The sequence below is a fragment of the Crinia signifera genome, chromosome 5, assembly GCF_055691185.1.
Source record: "Crinia signifera chromosome 5, ASM5569118v1, whole genome shotgun sequence".
Lineage (NCBI taxonomy): Eukaryota > Metazoa > Chordata > Amphibia > Anura > Myobatrachidae > Crinia > Crinia signifera.
The window spans coordinates 73837661-73856774 of NC_139221.1; the positions used below are offsets into that span (position 1 = coordinate 73837661).

General features: G+C 44.9%; 1 protein-coding gene across 1 annotated transcript in view; it reads right to left on the reverse strand.

The window, feature by feature from the left end:
- Positions 1-16859, reverse strand: part of DSG2 (desmoglein 2) — a 47586-nt gene extending 30727 nt beyond the window's left edge. The window contains exon 1 of the mRNA XM_083187473.1: positions 16550-16859. Within this exon, the coding sequence (XP_083043599.1) occupies positions 16550-16597 (48 nt within the window). The 5' untranslated portion in view covers positions 16598-16859. The remainder of the gene's footprint in view (positions 1-16549) is intronic.
- Between the last annotated feature and the right edge of the window lie 2255 nt (positions 16860-19114).

Here is a 19114-nt window from a genome sequence, read left to right on the forward strand (position 1 = left end):
TGAGGTCATGGGTTCGATTCCCACCATGGCTCTAACTGTGTGGAGTTTGTATATTCTCCCCGTACTTGCGTGGGTTTCCTCCCGCAATCCAAAAATATACTGGTAGGTTAATTGTCTCTCAACAAAATTAACCCTATAATGTCTGTGTGTGCGTGTACATGTGGTAGGGAATATAGATTGTAAGCTCCACTGGGGCAGGGACTGATGTGAATGTTCAACTATACTCTGTAAAGCGCTGCGGAATATGTGTGTGCTATATAAGAAACTGTTAATAAATAATAATTATAGTATGGCAGACCGCAACACTTCCCTCAGTCATTTAACAAATTGGGACTGGATTTATAAATGGCTACAGGTTGTTACTAGGTGCAAGCAGGGCAAAACTCTTTCATTCCACAGTCCTTGAAGCATTGCGATTCTGGCTTTCTTCACTCCTTTATAGACTTTGTACATGGCACTACAGGTGGTGGGATTCCTGAAGTCTGATTGCATGGAATAAAAATCTATGCAATGTTCTCCTTGCTTTCATTTCTCCCTAGGATGCCTGGGAGTGTACAGCAGCTTTGTTCTATATGTGCTAGAACAGTATTATTCCTATGCGTTTTTTTTTTTTTAAATGACATGGACGAAAGCCCATTGTGTTATGGAATTTGTAGTTCCGAATCCAGAAACACTGTACAAAGATTACAAGAGAGACTTGCTGGCTGAGTCACTAAAACGGCCGCAAATGGGGATTCTATGCCACTTTCCATTACTGGGCCCCTTTAGCTGTATTATAAAAGGCCGCAGAGTTCCCTGCTCTGCTGCAAATGGATGTTTTGCATAAACATCCAATCGCAGCCTTGGGTGCAGGGGTCAAATCATTCAATATTTTTGGATCATCTAATGATTTGGAGGGTGCACGCAAAACTAAGACACTCTCTGGTGTATTAGCTTTGCGTGTTCCCTGTACAGGAAGAGGACGGGCAGCTGACATCCGGTGATGTCAGCTGCCCGCCCCCAGCACCCGCGTCATTTGCATGGCAACGCCCAGTTTTGGCATGGGAATGCCCATGAAACTTCCCATGTGTGCAGCCTATCGCCGCTGCCCCCCTTCCCTCACTGCTAGCTGTGAACAGGATGGCAAACTAGCAGTTCGCTGTGCCTACTCGCACCCAGCACCTGCACATGCGCATAAATGTGCAAACGCAAAACCCTGTGCGAACGTGCGATTAAACCAGAATAAGGCCCTGAATGTAATTTGCTTCCCAACAGCCCTTTCTGTCACCGATTCTCTCAAGGCTACTAACACAGCCCCGGCTGTCACCAAAGCTAGTAACATGGGAAGAGGGAGGGTACAAGCTGTCCACAGTTACCCTCTACAGCTTACATTCTCTTCCGGGTTAGCTGCTATTCACTGCTAAAACTGACCTTATTGGGCCGGATCAGTGTGAAGAAAAACCATTGATCATTTTAGACGGGATATTGAATGTGATATGACAATTAAAATCTGGCTCCTAGTCTACTTTGTACAATGCTTTAGAAAAGGATTTGTACACATCTTCCCCAATAGACACTGATATTCAAGGCAAAAAAAAAAGTTGAAATCAGGGTCAGATTTTTGGACTAACTGAATAACATTTTTAGTGTTCATTCTAGCACCCACTATCTTTGACAGCCCATGCAGTTCCTCTTCCCTGCCTGGGGTGTCACTGTATGCTGTAGTGCTTCTAGCACAGTGTGGTCAGTATATTACTACTGGTATGCAAACCAGACCTGTGCTAGAAACACCAAAGCAGACAGTGACACCTCAGGCAGGGAACAGAAACTGCATGGGTTCTCAAATATAGCGGGTGCTAGAATGAACACTAATTTTGCCATGACAAAAGCTTGTATGTGTAGGTGAAATAGGAACTTATGTTTCATTAGGTTTTTGAACCGTAAAGGGCACCTTCGGAATTATAAATGCACATTACTTACCGGAATACGGTCACTAGGTCGACAAGGCGAAGGTCAAAATGGGGGTTTCCCACTTTTCTTTGAGCCGACAAGCGGTATTTCATGACCTACTATCCACTAGGGTGTGAAGGGAGAATCGAATAGTGTGCAGAGCATAGTGGAGGCACTGTGCCCGCAGCATGGCGATTCATTGTGTCCATGACTACATCCAGGATAAATCAAATAAAAAAACCCACGTCGACTTTTTGACTGTCGATCTTGCCCATGGTGACCTAATGCACGTGTCGACCTTCAGACATGTCAACATTGATGTATGTTGACCTTCCTCCTGTCGACCCCATGACCCATACTCCTTACATAGCGATGTCAGGTCTCATCCGCAAAAAGTGTTCAGTAAAATAAACTACAGAGAAGAAATTACGCTGCACATTTCAATGGAATGAATAATCGCAAACACAGAATTGCGACCGCTCCATCATACAACATTAGAGGTGTATATACAAGGAGACCTGTCTTGGTCAGTGAAGGACAACTTCATTTAGAATTATTCTTCTAGTCAGAGTATGAATGGTAAAAAATGAACAAAAAAAATTTTTTTTTTTTTTTTTTAATAAAAGGTTATTTTTAAAGAAGCAGCAATGATGCCTGGGACACGAAGCATTACTAGTGGAATACTAAAGACTGGGGGATGTTCTGATGCAATGATAACCCAAAAAGTGAATTGCTAGGCTCATCATGCATCGACCCAGGATTTGGGCAAAGTGATCGTTAGAAGGTTCAGGGCGAATACCCAGGAATTTGACGGCTTACGTATCTGAAAGGGGTACGAGAAGTCAAAAAGGATGTTTCCCTGGAGGGTAGGGTTAATTTACTATTGTACTTTTATTTTTTGAAGCAGCACCTTTTGCAATTTCTATATAATAAAATGCTAATGCAGCATAGTTACATAGTAGGTAAGGCTGAAAAAAGACTTGCGTCCATCTAGTTCAACCTGGTATAGATATCCATTGCTGATTTGGTAGGTTCTGGTATTTTACAGACAAATTATATTTCTTATTTGTACCCATGGATGTTTTTCTCCAGTAAATGTTTGTCCAACTTTGCTTTGAATGCATTTAATGAGCCAGCCGTTACCACCTCTCTGGGAAGAGAGTTCCAGAGTTTGACTGTTCTGACCGTAAAGAAATTCTTTCTACTAGCTGAATGAAATCTTTTTTCTTCTAATCTATACTCATGCCCTCGTGTCCTAGATTCCTTTCTAGTAGAAAATAGGGTGTGTGACAGTTCCTTATATTGGCCCTTTATATACTTGTTGAGCATGTCCCCCCTTGATATACTTGTACATGTTGAGCATGTCCCCCCAGCACATGGCATTGTTATGTTGTTCCATGATTTGCATGGCCTGGTAACGAAAATTATATTTTGCTTATTTATTATCCACAATCATTGATAGAGGGCAACTACATGGAGATGGGTGCTAATCAGGGATTTAGTTTGAGGGCTGCAGCACAAAAACACACAGGTATCACTGAACCTGTGTTTTCATGAGAAAATGTCAATTTTTTTTTTTAGAGCGGGCGCAGTGGCATAACTATAGTACAGCAGCACCCGTGCTGGCTTGGAGGAGCCGGGGCGCCCTAAAAATACCCGGGTTGGTCCTGACGGTATATGCTGTGTGACAGGGGAAGCCTCGGGACATCAGCTGAGAATGTTAAGCAAGGAGAACACCTCTGCTGCACCACATTAAGCGCCATGTGGAAGTAGCGCCTGGAGCCAGGGTCACTCTGCCTCCTCCCGCCCTGTGTGCTGCTTTCTTCACACTCTGCCCTCCATCTCCCAGCACGGTGGCAGGATCTCCACAGTGACTGTCAACAGCAATTCACTGCCAGCTGGAGACCGCTGAATAGCCATCTTCCTGCACGCCTCCGATAGCAGGCAACACACACTAAGGTGAACAGAGATGGGGGCAGTTGTGTGCCGCGGGAGGGAAGGAATGAGGGGTGGTGAAGCCCTGAGGCAGCTTGCTGTAGTGCACCTGTGAGAGTGGGGAGGCGTTGGGGGGGTCTGTACATAAAGCATGCCGTGCTGCAGGAGAGAGGGAGAATAGACTGGCTGTGCTGCTAAATCTAACCCCCCCCCCCCCCTTCTTGCAGCCTAATCCTTCCTTGGTGTATCTATGCATCCATAAGGACTGAAATGCCAACTTTCTAGTCTATTGTTCATTCTAGCAGCCGCTAGCTTTGAAAACCCATGCAGTTCCTCTTCCTTGCCTGGGGTGTCCCTGTATGCTGTAGTGCTTCTGTGGTCTGTATATCAGCACTGATATGCAAACCAGAACTGTGCTAGAAACACCACAGCAGACAGCGACACCCCAGGCAGGGAACAGGAACTGCATGGGTTTTCAAAGCTAGCGGCTGCTAGAATGAACAATAGACTAGAAAGTTGGCATTTCAGTCCTTATGGATGCATAGATACACCAAGGAAGGATTAGGCTTATTAGGATTATAGCGGGTGCTAGAATGAACACTTAAGTCTACAGGATTGCAGTGGCATTTGCCTATATAGTACTGTACAACAGTTGTTGAAGATACTATTTAATGCAGAGGTTTGCAGGTATGTAATGTGTATGTAATATAATGAAGTGCTTATTTTTTACAATCTTCTGTTTTCTTTAGTAAAACATAGTGCCTTTTCTTTATACAGTAGAAGCACAACTTAACTATTCGGTTGCCAACATCTGGGAGAGATGCGCAAAATATCGGCTAAAAATGCCAGTGTCGCTCATATTTGTTATATAAAGTTAAATAAAAAATGTTGTAAAAAAAAGGATTATACTTCCTATGTAAGGTATACATTACAGGCCATTATGATGAAAAAAAAAAAAAAAAACTGTTTGCTTGGCAATTTTCACACCAATCTTGTCTGGTTTTGACAAAGGGGCTGCATTTCTGCATGATAACTAAATAAAGATCTTTCTAGAAAATAAAGTTTATGCTTGCTTTCATGGTTTCTGTCTATGTAATAACAGCACAGAATGCTAATCAGCACTAAAGAACACAGCCAGTGGTGGGCTAGGCACGACCAGTACGAATAAAGTATTTCAGGGCCATCTGGCTGTGGTAGTCAGGCAAGAGGATGGTCATGCTGGTGTAATGCTGCTGAGCTTCGGGAGAAAATGGCTGCCCCCATAGAGGCCACAAAAAGATGGCCACCATCCACTAATCAGGAGCCAAGGTTTCCTTTCCTTAAAATAGAGATCAGTGTGAAAAGGGCAGAGCTTAATGGAAGAATATGAGGGGGGAAGGAGCTGAAAATAGGTTTATATGCACCCAGGGAGGAGAAAGAGGTCAGAGGTGAAGAGGAGAGCCTGCTTCATCTTTCCATTAATCAGAAAAGTGCCACAGGGGAGAGCTTGTTTTAGGTCTGTGTATCTATTTTGTGCTTACAGACTAAAGCTGGGTACACATATGTACAATTTAATTTTTCTTGCGACCGTTCGATCGACCGAATACACGTTCGGCCGTCCAAAACATACGACCGATCTGCGCGTACACATATGTACAATTTTACTTGCGACGTCCGATGTACTCCCGTCCAAACAATCGCAAGAAAAAGATGGGCGTGCTGCTTTTGGGAGGAATGATCGCAGGAACGGGCTGCATATCGATCGAACGTGCGTACACATGTCACTTTTCTTTCGATATGGAGCCGTCCTGTCGGAAGAATATTAAGCAGCAAAGAACCTTCGACCGACCGACCATGGACGGCCAAGAGCGTTTTTGGCCGTTTATCGATCGCAACGAAGGGATCGGGACTGCGTACATATATATACAATCGAACGGCCGTTCGTCCGCAGAACGGCCCGATGATTGTACATATGTGTACCCAGCTTTATACTATGTTTGCATGCCCTGATGATCAGCTATGACAGAGAGCAGTGCTGATAGCTCGATGTCCGTATGCAACTCACCCCCCTTCACTCTCCATTTCCATCTTGTTGGTTCTTTTTATTGAGGTGGAAATGGGGTGTGTGGCCATTAAAGCAGAGAGCTCGCCACAAAATGCAGCCGGGCTTGCCGCATATGTGGCGAACCTCTCAGTTTAAGGGCATTTTCGCAAAGGATTTTCGCAGAGTGTTGAATACGGCGAGCGGTCGCTGAAAACAAGCCGTCCTCGCTGCACAAACCTCCTCGCTGGTGACATTAAATACCACCCTAAATGTGTTAGCATGGCATAAACTTTGTGGGTGATGGGGTATTATTTATTATATATGTGTAGCCTATAAGGGGAATTCGGCATACAGATGGGATTCCAGCAGTCAGGATAACGATGCCGGCATCCAAAATTGAGCGGGGTAAGTATATATGCCTTCCCCTCATGCCCCCTAATCCTCCCTGCCTGCAGCCTAACCCACACACCACCTCCTAACCAGTGGTGCAAGTAGAATTATTTTCTTGGTGGTACCGATAGCCTCCACCAAAAATGGGTGTGGCCATGTGTCATGAGGGGCGTGGTCACACAATGCTAGAGGAGTGACTAAATGACAATAGTAGCATGGCATCAGGAGACAGGGAATGAAAAACAGGGAATGACTGGGGGTGGGTTGGCTCTTGCTTGGGGGAGAGCCGGGCAGCTTGTGTTTACAATTGTGGAGCCTGCTCTTCATGTTGTCGGCGCTGCTGATGCCTGTCAGTGTGAAAGGCTAAATCAGCAGTAGCCGGTAGCTGCATACAGCACCAATCATAACGCTGGGTGGGCGAGCTGCGGATGCATTATATTTAGACTTTAAAGAAAAATAGAATTGACAGTGGGTCAGGGGGTAAGTGGTACAGTGTACCTGCAACATATTTCTTACAGGTACTCCGTACCACGCCGTACCCCCTTACTTGCAAAACTGCTCCTAACCCCTTCCCCAGCATGAACCCAGTGCACCCCGATATACTTATTCAATTAGGTACCAGGAGGATTAGTCCAGTGAATCAATGTGACACTGCCGCGGCAGGGATCTCGTTCAGCACGGCTATGCTACATGTTTGATGTCTGCCCCCCAGCCTCTGATCACAGCCCCCATTATTATTATTATTACTAACGGGGGACTACAATCGAAACCCTGGAATGCCAGGTTAGATTACACCCGGGGTGGCCAAATCGGTCCTTGAAATCTACCAACAGCTTATGTTCTCCAGACCACCCGTGGATCTGTAGAATGTGTTGGTTAAGAATTAATACCGAATATTTAAAGAATAAAAATGGAACAGTCAATAATGAGTACACATAAGCACACGCTAGGTGGTATGGAAAACATGAGCTGTTGGTATAACATAAGGACCGGTTTGACCAGCCCCGATTTGCATAATTTTTGCATTGTGTAAACCACTGTACAGGTGCGTACACTGAGATTTTGGCTATGCGATTTCCTTTGAACTCCCCAGAGCCGTACAATCTTGACTATATTTACTTGAGATTTTGAGCCGTACAATCTTGACTATATTTACTTGAGATTTTGACTATGGACGATTTTGACGATGCTAGAACACTGGACTGTATATAGCATAGATCCCACTGGGGCATTTATCGGCATTGCAAGCTGTATACACACTGTGCAATTGGTGCTAACTTTACTTTGACTACTCAGAATTGGAAGCTTAAATTGAACTGTGTGTATTCACCTTAAGGGCTATATCACATGCTCCGGATGGCGAAATCCCACATGTCGAAAAGCCGTGCCGCACACTGTAGTTAATAATGGACACACGGGACGGCCACTGCCCGGCCGCCCGGATGCAGCTGGACCCCAGGCTGCCGGGCTGTGGCCATCCCCTCTATTGTAAACTACTGTGTGCGGCACGGCTTCCTGGCCGTGTGGGATTTCGCCGCCCGGCAGGAGCCGGAGTGTGTGAAATAGCACTAAGACTATGGCCGCATCATAGCAGGAGAGGGGTCTTTTGATCCCCCTCCCACAGCCTCAGTCCAGAAACGGACTTTGGCCCTAATTCAGTATGGATCGCAAACAAAATCTCTCTAATGGGCAAAACTGTGTTGCACTGCATGTGGGGCAAATGTAACGTGCAGAGTGATAAGAGGAGTGTTCAAACTGTAATCTAAATTGCAGTGTAAAAATAAAGCAGCCAGTATTTATGCTGCAAAGAAACAAAATAACACACCCAAATCTAACTCTCTCTGCGCGTGTTACATTTTGCCTACTTGCAGAAGCACAGGGTCTGATTCCCTGAAGAGTTATTCACAAAAGCCAGGGAAGTAACTTGCAGGGCTAGTTGCTATTACATATTACTTATAAGGCACCACAAGTGGTTTGCAGAACCGTATATATATGGCAAACATTTATTTTTCTTTAATTACAGTTTCTTATATAGGTGCAGCAGATTCCGTTGCGCTTTACAACTGATGACAACACTGACAGAACAAACTGGGTAACAACAGACTTGGAGGTAGGAGGGCCCTGCTGCAAGCTTACAATCTATAGGGAATTAGGAGGGAAATACAAGGACAGGCACCAGTAATAGCATAGCAGTCCCACCAAGTTGCCAGTCCAGAAGGAAAGCTGTATAATACACGAGTGCCTCTGAGGGTTGTGTGTGTGGTACCTTAATGTGATGGGCTTGCCTGAAGAAGTGAGTTTTCAGGGAATGCTTGAAAGTTTGAAAGCTTGATGAGAGTCCTATGAAAGTCCTGTAACAGTGAATGGGAGCTAGTGATCCATGCAGAAGAGAGACGCAGATCTTGTGCAGAGCGGAGAAAACATGTTGGGCTTCTACCGTGACCACCCCCCCCCCCCCTCACCTGTGTCCAGGCAGCACAGAACTGTGCTGCCCGGACTTGTGACCTCCTCCTCCCTACACTGTAATCCTCTTCCGGGTGTAGGGAGGAGGAGGAGGAGTAGAGCCAGCCCCCCGCAGCAGCACAAGCCGGGTAAGGGAGGGAGGGGGGAGCCGCTGGGACCCACTGACTCACCGCAAAAGGACAGCTCTTAACGCAAGAGCTGTCCTTTGCCATAATTATCGCATACGCGATAATTATGTCAGCGATGTGCGGTGGGTGTGGATGTTAGAGCATCCCGCCCATAGGTTGGTGTGGTTTGGTTAATAGCTTTATATGTGTATTGAATATGGTAGAATATGGACAACCAATGGAGGGACTGGCAGAGTGGATCAGCAGATAATGAATGTCTGGCTAGGAAGATCAGCCTTGCTGCAGTGTTCAAAATAGATTGCAGTGGCAAGTTGCAGAGTCTGTTCTTGGGAAGACCAACAATACAGGGCACAAGCACAGGTAACAGCGCCACAATTCTCAGTACACAATACAGCCGATATACAGGCAAGCAATGGAGTTGCAGGCATACTACTAGGGGCCGTTGTCGTTGGTAAAGATGAATGATTACGTGTGAGAAGGGATGCGGTTATAATAGATGGTTGCTGAGTAGGAGAAAGATGTAATTGAAGTGTGAGGTTCCCTGCTTCAAGGAGCTTACAATCTCTAATGCTGTCCCTACAGGATTTCCTACATACATAGCAGGCATATATTCATTACAAGTCAGAGAATTACCAATTGTGTCAGTTCCATGGCAATTGTGACAACTTTCGGAAGAAACAAATATCTGGCTAAGCTCCCAGATATATATTTAATGTACCAGTATATACACTATTTTGAACTGCATATACCAGGGTCCGAAAAACAATTATTTTCATTCCTGTGGAATAGACAAATTGATGTCCACTAGGATATTACAATATGTTAGGTACTTGTTTCCTAGCATGGCCACATATCTTGGCCATCGGGGGTAATTTGAGTGGCCTGCGACGCGACCGACGCCCCCGATTTTTCCATTGAAATGCATTGAAAAATCGGGTCGGTCGCGTCGTGTGCACCTAAAAATGCTTAAATGATCCAGACGCGATGCCCCCGATTTCCCCATAGGGAACAATGTTAAATGGATCAATTTACCCAAATCAGCATAGGAACAATAGTAAATGGGCCAAAAACACCCCTGAACATTGAAATGTCCCCCCAAAAGTAGTTGACGCCACCCCGCCATCAACGTGAACCCGAAGCGTGGCGAGCGCAGCGAGCCCGCGAGGGGCGGCGGTACGCGTCCTCCGACCTTTTCATGCCCTACTATCCACTAGGGCGTGGAGTGAGAATAGAATAGTGTGGCGAGCGCAGCGAGCCACCGAGCCCGAAGCGTGGCGAGCCCCGCGAGGGGACGCGGATACCTTCACAGGTAAACGCGTCCCTTCGCGGGCTTCCAAGGTGTCCGCGTCGCCATGGACACCTGGGAAGCCCGCGAGGGGACGCGTATAACTGTGAAGGTATCCGCGTGCGCTCGCCACACTATTCTATTCTCACTCCACGCCCTAGTGGATAGTAGGGCATGAAAAGGTCGGAGGACGCGTACCGCCGCCCCTCGCGGGCTCGCCACGCTTCGGGTTCACGTTGATGGCGGGGTGGCGTCAATAACTTTTGGGGGGACATTTCAATGTTCAGGGGTGTTTTTGGGCCATTTACCATTGTTCCCTATGATAATTTGGCTAAATTGAGCCATTTCACATTGTTTCCTATGGGAAATCGTGGTAATCGCGGGTAAATTGAGACATTTAACATTGTTCTCTATGGGGAAATCGCGGGCATCGCGTCTGGCCATCGCACCCGATTTTTTTAGCGGCCGCGATGCCCGCGATGGCCCCGATTTTACCCCCGATGAACGCGATTCTGATCGGTGTGGCCGTGCTAGGAAACAAGTACCATATGTTATCTTGTTTCCCTGACAAATTACTCACACCTCTGCAATTTCTTCTAGACTCAAGCAATAGCTTCATTGTTGCCAAACTCAAAGCTCAATTATACCCCTTTCACATCGCACTTTTAAAATGGTATATTGCCATTTTTTTTCCATTTTAAAACGTCTAAGGCTGCAATATGAAAGTGCCAGAGTTGATTTACCGGTTAAAGTTAACCGGTATTTCAACATGGTTAAAAAGCAGAGTCCTACACATTTTAAAGCCGTTTTTTTGGCAGTTTGAACAGCTCTATTTCAATGGCTTGAAACGTGTCCCTTGGGGGTTAAATGGGTTGAATGGTATTAAATGATTTTTAAAACTGTTTTCACCTGCAATGTGAAAGGTCTCAAGGCTCAGACCCGTTTTAAAGTCCCATTTAAGAATACCGTGTCATTACCCATTTCTGCAATGTGAAAGCAGTATAAAATAACTTTGGTACTTATGTAGTATCTGGGCGTCCGATTTTGTGATTGTATGCCTTACCTTAAGGCTGGGGTAGCCAACCCTAGTCCTCGAGAGCTACCAACAGTGCATGTTTTGCAGGTCTCCTCACAGAATCCCAAGTGAGCTAATTAGCTCCATCTGTGTATCTTTTAAAATGTGTCAGTGATTAATGAGTGCAGCTGTGCAGCAGCTAGGTTGTCTGTAAAATGTGAACTGTTGGTAGCTCTCGAGGGCTAGGGTTGGCTACCACTGCCTTAAGGCATACAATCAGATGCGATGCGATGCGATTTTGCATAGGATTCAATGTTAAGAAGGTCCTGTTCATTTCCCCACTATCCAAGTGGGCATAGAGTTGATTTTATATAGCGTGGCGAGCGCAGCGAGCCACCGAGCCCGAAGCGTGGCGAGCCCCGCGAGGGGACGCATATTTCTTAAAAAGTATGCTGTGTCCCCTCGCCACGCTTCGGGCTCGGTGGCTCGCTACAGGTTTATATCCAACTCCATGCCCACTTGGATAGTGGGGAAAGGAAAAGGACCCCTTTTTCCCATTGAATTCTATGTTAAAATGGACTCAGACCATTTTAACATTGAATCCTATGGAAAAATCTTGACCATCGCATCGCATATGATTTGGTCGCACGCGATGCCTAAATCGGACGCCCAGATACTACATAAGTACCAAAACTTTTGTAGGGAAACATACAGGATAGGGGAAATATGGAATGATTTACAAGATGTACATCTTTCTTCTGTACAAAGGTAGGACATAATATTGTATTACAACCTTCTGCAAATGACAAGTCTGGGTAAACAGGAAATGAATCAGCAGACAAATACTCCTGCATTAACAAGCAAAATTATTTGAAAGAAGAATTCTGTAGGATTTTGTTTAGGAATTTATCTTTAAGGACTATTGCCTCTATAATAATAATAATAATAATGCACTTTTCTCCCAATAGGACTCACGCTCACAGAAATCTACTGCTATAATCAATGGGGACTATGGTCTCATTTCTACAGTATGTACCAACTGCAATGATTTAAGCCATCCTCATATGGCATGAACCATTTTATTTATATGGAGGCATGCACAGTAAGGGATATTACAATCCTCAGCCACAGCCTACATCTGGCTCTGCAAACGGACATTGGGCACATCAAGAAGAGATAAGGAAAAAGTGAATGACTCCTTTGATGTGGCCATGATGTAACTCACAGAGAAGGCTAATTTGACTAGATAACTTAAAAAATGCTGCTACATCGTTCTGTGTGTAGGGGCCCTAGCGATAGCGAAGCGTGGCCCCTCGCATCACTATTGCCTGGCAATTAAGAGTCAGCGTGCAGGATAAATCTAGTTAGATCGCCCGTCAGGGACAGTGTTCTCGCCAGAGAGTACTGGCTCTGACAGATTACTCAGCACACAGCTGTGCAGCGCTGTGTGCGGAGTGATCTACATTGTTCAGATCGCTCAGCAAAACCTCCCTGTGTGTGTGTGCCCCATTACACATTGTGTGTATTTGGGATAAAACTTTAGGCCCCCATACAATATGCAATTTGGGCCAGATTACAACCGATTCGTGCACATTGGGCCAATTTCTCACCTGATGTGCAGGAATCGGTTGAAATCGGCTCAAATAGCATGTGTCCCGTGCACATCGGATCGGACACTGAAATCATACATGCTGCGCATCATATATCTGGGCCAAAGCCGCTCCCAGCGACAGGGAGTGGGTATCCAATGCGATATTGCCGCCTGGGAGGGTTCCGGGCAGCTCTAAGGAAATTGAAGGAGACTTCAAAAATGTTGGAAATTCTTATACAAAAAAATAAAATAAAATAATCACACAGCAAAATTTACATTCTTGTTATTACAACAAAAAGGAAACACTTTTTATAAAATGAAAACCATGGTGTTCTGAGGAAAAATAACATAAAGGGGTATGGTTTTTGTGGGTTGTCCATAAAAATTAAAAATAAATCATTGTTATTGATGTTGGAATGTGACCAGCACAAAAATGGACTCCGCACAGAGGTGAGAAAACAATTAGGAGCGAAGGTGTTAAATGTCATGGATGCTTTACTTAGAGGACCACAAAAGTTAAAGTAAATTAACATAAAATTGTTTTTTTTTTATAATAATAATAGTTCAGGTTTAGTATGGAGTATCCCTTATTCAAAACGCTCAGGACCAGAAGAATTTAGGATAATTGATTAATTTTTATATTTGAATGAGGCATCTTGCATTTCTGGTATATAAGCACATCAAACACATGAAACTACACACAAAAAATGTATTTTATTTGTGCATGAAACAACATTTGTGTACTAGCTCAGACACTGACTTTGAATGCCAAGCAATCATTTTCTTGCACATATTTAGTGCCAGTTAGATGTCCCCAGTAGGTTTTTAGCGAAAACCAAAAAAAAAAAAAAAAAAAAAAAAAAAACACAAATACAACATTTTGGAGACTATGGTTTTCAGAATAATTTGGATAATGGATTTTGGGAGAAGGGATACTCAACCTGTAGTAACATTCTTCAATATAGGACATAGCCCCCATAAACCAGTGGTTCCTAAGCTTATTTTTTTAATCAATGAACCTTAGATGATCAGATTTATTTTCTCGGCACTGCTAAGCTAAATGTTTCTTATTAAGAAGTTTATAACAAAAATATTAATTCAATTAATTGTGTTTGTCGTCCTTATGGGGCCTACACACGAAAGCAGTATGAAATCCCGGCGGTCGGGATCCCGGCGTTCAGAATCCCGACCGCCGAAATCCCGACAAGGGGGGGGGACGTGGATCGCCCCCCCTTGCGGGCTCGCTGCGCTCGCCACGCAGCGGGCCCGGTGCCTCGCTACGCTCGGCACACTAATTTATTTTCCCTCCAGGGGTGTCGTGGACACCCCCGGAGGGAGAAAGTGTCGGGATTTCGGCGGTCGGGATACCGACCGCCGGGATTTTTACTGCATCCCCTACACACGTAGCGATCCCCAGGTATTTCTAAGCGATCTCACTAGTTCACTTAGAAAATGGCCGTACATCGCTCCGTGTGTCGCTAGTGATGCGCGGCATTCACCCGGTGACTAATATCCAGTCTGCAGGATAAATCTAGTTCCTCTCCAGGGTTCAGGGCCAGTGTTCTTAGCACAGAACACTGGCCCTGACAGATCGCCCAGAGGCACATCGCTGTGGAGTGCTGTGTGCTAAGCAATCTTGCTGAGCGCTCTAGCATCGCTCAGAGCGCTCAGCAGGGTCACTAGATGTGTAGGGCCCATTAGGTTCAGTTATGTGTTGATGAACAGGATTCACTTATGTTTGTCCACAAAATGGCAGGACTAGAAGCCATAACCACTGGTTCATAAATAATTTGACTTGGTCCTGAACCACCAATCTAAGGCACACAGTTTGGAAACCAGATATCAACTAACTTTTTGATATCAATGCATGCTTAAAAACACATGCTGATTACATACATGAAGTTCAACAATCTTTTAAATAGAGGTGCGTACACTAGACGGTCCATATCACAGCCAATATCGTTAAGGATATCGGCTGTGTGTGAACAAATTGAGCACATACTCTAAACAATATTATTCAGTGATGTCACCGCCGAACATTCAGATCGCTGGCTATATTTCTTTTTTTAAAGTCAGGTAGTGTGTATGGGGCTATACATGGGTCAACAAATTGGAAAGATCCAGCAGGCTGGGTTTTAGTCCAATACTATAGCGCTAAAGAACTCTAATTACAGTCACTGGTCAGTTGCAGCCTGGAATGATTAAAAATGTGGACAGCGACAAAATATCTGTCACAGGTCGTTTTCTTCCATTCCCCAGTAACACGACAATCTGAAGATTCCATATAAGAATTTTACATATATAAGGGGTGGGGATGCTTTATAAATACACAGAATACTAACAGATAAGGCAATGCATACTGTAAATGCAAAACCAGTCCTATGTCCAGAGGCACTGACTCACACAGGCCTTCCAGCCCCAACTCAAGGTGTGGCAACAAGCATCCTGCGCTTTTTTAGAAAGGAACCTTATCACATCACAAGCTTATAGAAATAAATAGCCCCTAATAATATTAGTAAGTGATACACTCTATGAATAAAAACTTAACAGTACAAACAGCACCTTAAAGACAACTATTACAAATGATCTGGAGTATTTATAAATACGGCTTTTCTTTTCTTCACTGACAATTTAGTTTAGAATCTGCAGAAACGAAAGACCAGGGTCATATGTATTATGATTAGTCAGTATCGTGATGAATATTCTAATTTGTACTGAAGATATCCCTGCATGTACGAAGGGTAACCTGAAGAGCCTTATGAGACTGTGAAAGATCCCTCTCCTGCAAATATGCCTTCATAGGTTCTGTGGACAGTGTAAACCAGCAGCGTCAAACTGAGAAACCACCTTCTTTTCTTTTCGGTACCTAGGGGTCAGACTGTAGTTCCCAGTGCTAATTATTCGTCTGTAGGAATTTTCTGCCAAATCTTCAGCATTACACTATTAGCACATAGCAACCAGTAACACATAAAATTCTTAAAAAAAATTATAAATAGGCCCAGGGTTCCAGTATTCCAAGTGGTAAGTTACTGTAGATATGCAGCTTTATGTAGTGGGATACAGCTTGTCCCAGTAACAACAATGTGGTATCAGTGGCTCTCCTTCGCTTTGTGACCTTGCATACCTCAAATATCTGGAGGAATCCACTCTGATGCTGTGGGAAAATCACTACACATTTACAACAGAATGCCAGCCATCCCTTTATTCTCTACAATTTACACCTGGGAAACAACCTTTGTCAGCTACCAGCTTAACATGCCCACTTTCAATAACATTACTCGGTTACTGTGGTGCACACACAATTTTAAATAACATGCACAGTACAAAAGTCTGGGATAAAGTGCGCAAACTGTATAGAAGTGTCTTGTGTCAGTTAGCTAGGGCGTGGTGGATCAGACAGACACAGGTAACAGCTCTCTCCCCGATATGCTGCATGTCCCAGGTCTGTCCCCCTCCCCTAATACTGCATGTTACCTAACAAGTTTAAACAAGTCTTCTTTTCTGGAAGTATCAATGGTGTCTGTTATTTGTTGCAGTTACAGCATGGACTGACCTGGCTACACACAGGTAACAGCATGGACTGACCTGGCTACACACAGGTAACAGCATGGACTGACCTGGCTACACACAGGTAACAGCATGGACTGACCTGGCTACACACAGGTAACAGCATGGACTGACCTGGCTACACACAGGTAACAGCATGGACTGACCTGGCTACACACAGGTAACAGCATGGACTGACCTGGCTACACACAGGTAACAGATCCCATAGGGGGTACACACTTACCATTAGCAGCAGGAGCACAATGCCTCCTCCAGCAGGGGTCCGCAGCATGGTGAGTGTGAGTGAGGGCTGCACTCCCTGCACAGTGTGTGTAACCGTAGATGAGTGGTCAGTAGTCCCAGCAACAGGAGGAGGGGGCGCAGAAGCAGCACTGCGGTGGGACTGGGGAGAGCAGGGAACAGCACACAGCAGATTAGAAAATGGAGCCGTATATGTGTAGGACGAGGCAGGCAAAGGTGTAGAGAACGGGGGAGGGGATCAGGGGACACACAGAGAGGGGAGGGCAGAGAGATCTGGGCTGTCCTGAAACTTGCCTTCTGTTGTGCACTTCCCCACCAGGTAACTGTATTGTCCAAGCGGGGAGAGCACCGAGCACAGCCCTGCAGCTCACGCCGATGTCACCCTGACGTCACCCATGGCGCTGCTATAGGTGTGTCACAAAGTGAAAGTTTCACAAAACTGACTTTTAACTTTTCTCTGTTTACATGCAACTTTATCTCTGTTGGCAATTAACATGTCCCCGCCTAAATGTTGAATGCATTTAAGTTTCATGGAATCTCAATAAATGAAGGAAGTCTTTATTCATGTGTGGGAATAAATTACACGTAAACACAAACATACAGAATATTGACAATTAACCAGGAGAGCATATTTTGGAATTAAAATGACAAGTACTGGTTAGTGACAAACAACAATTTATTTATTTATTATTTATTAACAGTTTCTTAGCGCACACAGATTCTGCAGCGCTTTACAGAGCATAGTTATAATCAAAAACACATAAATTACAGTACAAGACAGTTTAGGACAAGTATATGGTAAATATGGATAGTTGCATCAGGGGACAGGACACTGAAGCAATCATCAGGGTGGCAGAGGTTTATATATTCTAAGAAAGGCACATAAGGAGAGAGGGCCCTGCTCGTGAGAGCTTACATTCTAGAGAGACAGACAGGTGACACAGAAGGGAAAGAAGTGAGCTTAAACAGGTTAGGTTGAGAGATTGTCAGGTTTTATGCAGGAGGGTGGGAAGAGGTCAGCTTAGTCTTTAATATTTTAAGTCTAAAAAAGTGCTGGGTCATCCAAGAGTAGACAGCAGAGAGACAGTTGGAGATATGAGTGAGGATAGAGGGAGAGAGATCAGGAAAGGATCGGTAGATTTGAGTATTATCAGCATAGAGGTGATAGTGGAAGTTAAGTGAGCAAATAAGCTCACCCAGAGAGGACATGTAGAGATAGAGAAGAAGAGAGCCAAGAATAAAATGTTGGTGATCTGACAAATACTGCAATAAAATGCAACATATTATTTTGCCCTCAGTAAGTATGCACCGGATGGTGCACTCACAGGGGACTAATAATACCCCTTTCACATAGCCTAAATTCCCTGGTTACAACTAGTGCTGCCCCCCTGCAGTGCATATGGTTTTGTCCATCTAAGAAGGATTTTGTCAGAAAGAGTGAACTAGAATAAGGCCCCTAGTGTGCACACTCAATATTGTTACCAATGCCACACATCATTAACGACCCCTTCCCTCATTTAGCAGTACAGACGAGGGAGTACCTTCACCCTTAGATCTCCCCCTTGCCATCCCCATCATCACTCCCACCAGCCAGCATCGGCAAGTGTTTATGTACAGGGTTTGCCTAATGTGTATGGATCTTTAGGGTCAGATATGAGGTGAGGGCCAAGATTTGATTCTGCTTGTCCAAGTATTTTATGATGGGAGACCACAAACTCAATTTTTTCTTTTATTTGAATTGGTCCTGGGCCACTAACCCTGGGCAAGTTGAAACTTTACAAGTCTTTGCAAGTTCAGATTTAAAATATCTTTACTTCCCTTACATGGTTCACAAAGCCAAAATTTGGTGACCAGTAGCCAGTGACCAATATGTAGTGTGCAGAGCCCCATTCTGGCAACCAGTATGCCATGCACAGAGCCCCATTCTGGTGACCAGTATGCCATGCACAGAGCCCCATTCTGGTGACCAGTATGCCATGCACAGAGCCCCATTCTGGTGACCAGTATGTAGTGCACAGAGCCCCATTCTGGTGACCAGTATCCAGTGACCAATATGTAGTGTGCAAAGCCCCATTCTGGTAACCAGTATGCCATGTATGGAGCCCTTATTCTGGTGACCAGTGACCAGTATGTAGTGCACAGAGCCCCATTCTGGCGGGTGTGGTATAGGGATCCCAAATGGCCGGACCCAGACAGCATGGCGAGTGCAACAAAGCCCCTTGCGGGCTCACTGTGCTCGCCATGCTGTGGGCATGGTGGCTCCCTACGCTAGCCACCTATTCTATTCTCCCTCTATGGGCGGTCGTGGACCCCCACGAGGGAAAATAGCCGACAGAGCTCTATTCTGGTTACCAGTATGTAGTGCACAGAGCCCCAAACAGTATACAGCTCACAGAGCCACATTCCAGTGTTCAGTGTGCAGTGCACAGTGCTCCATTCTGGTACCTGTATGTAGGGCACAGACCCCAACCAGTATACAGCACACAGATCTACATTCAGATGTTCTGTATGCAGTGCATGGAGCCTCATTCCAGTGTGCACTGCACAG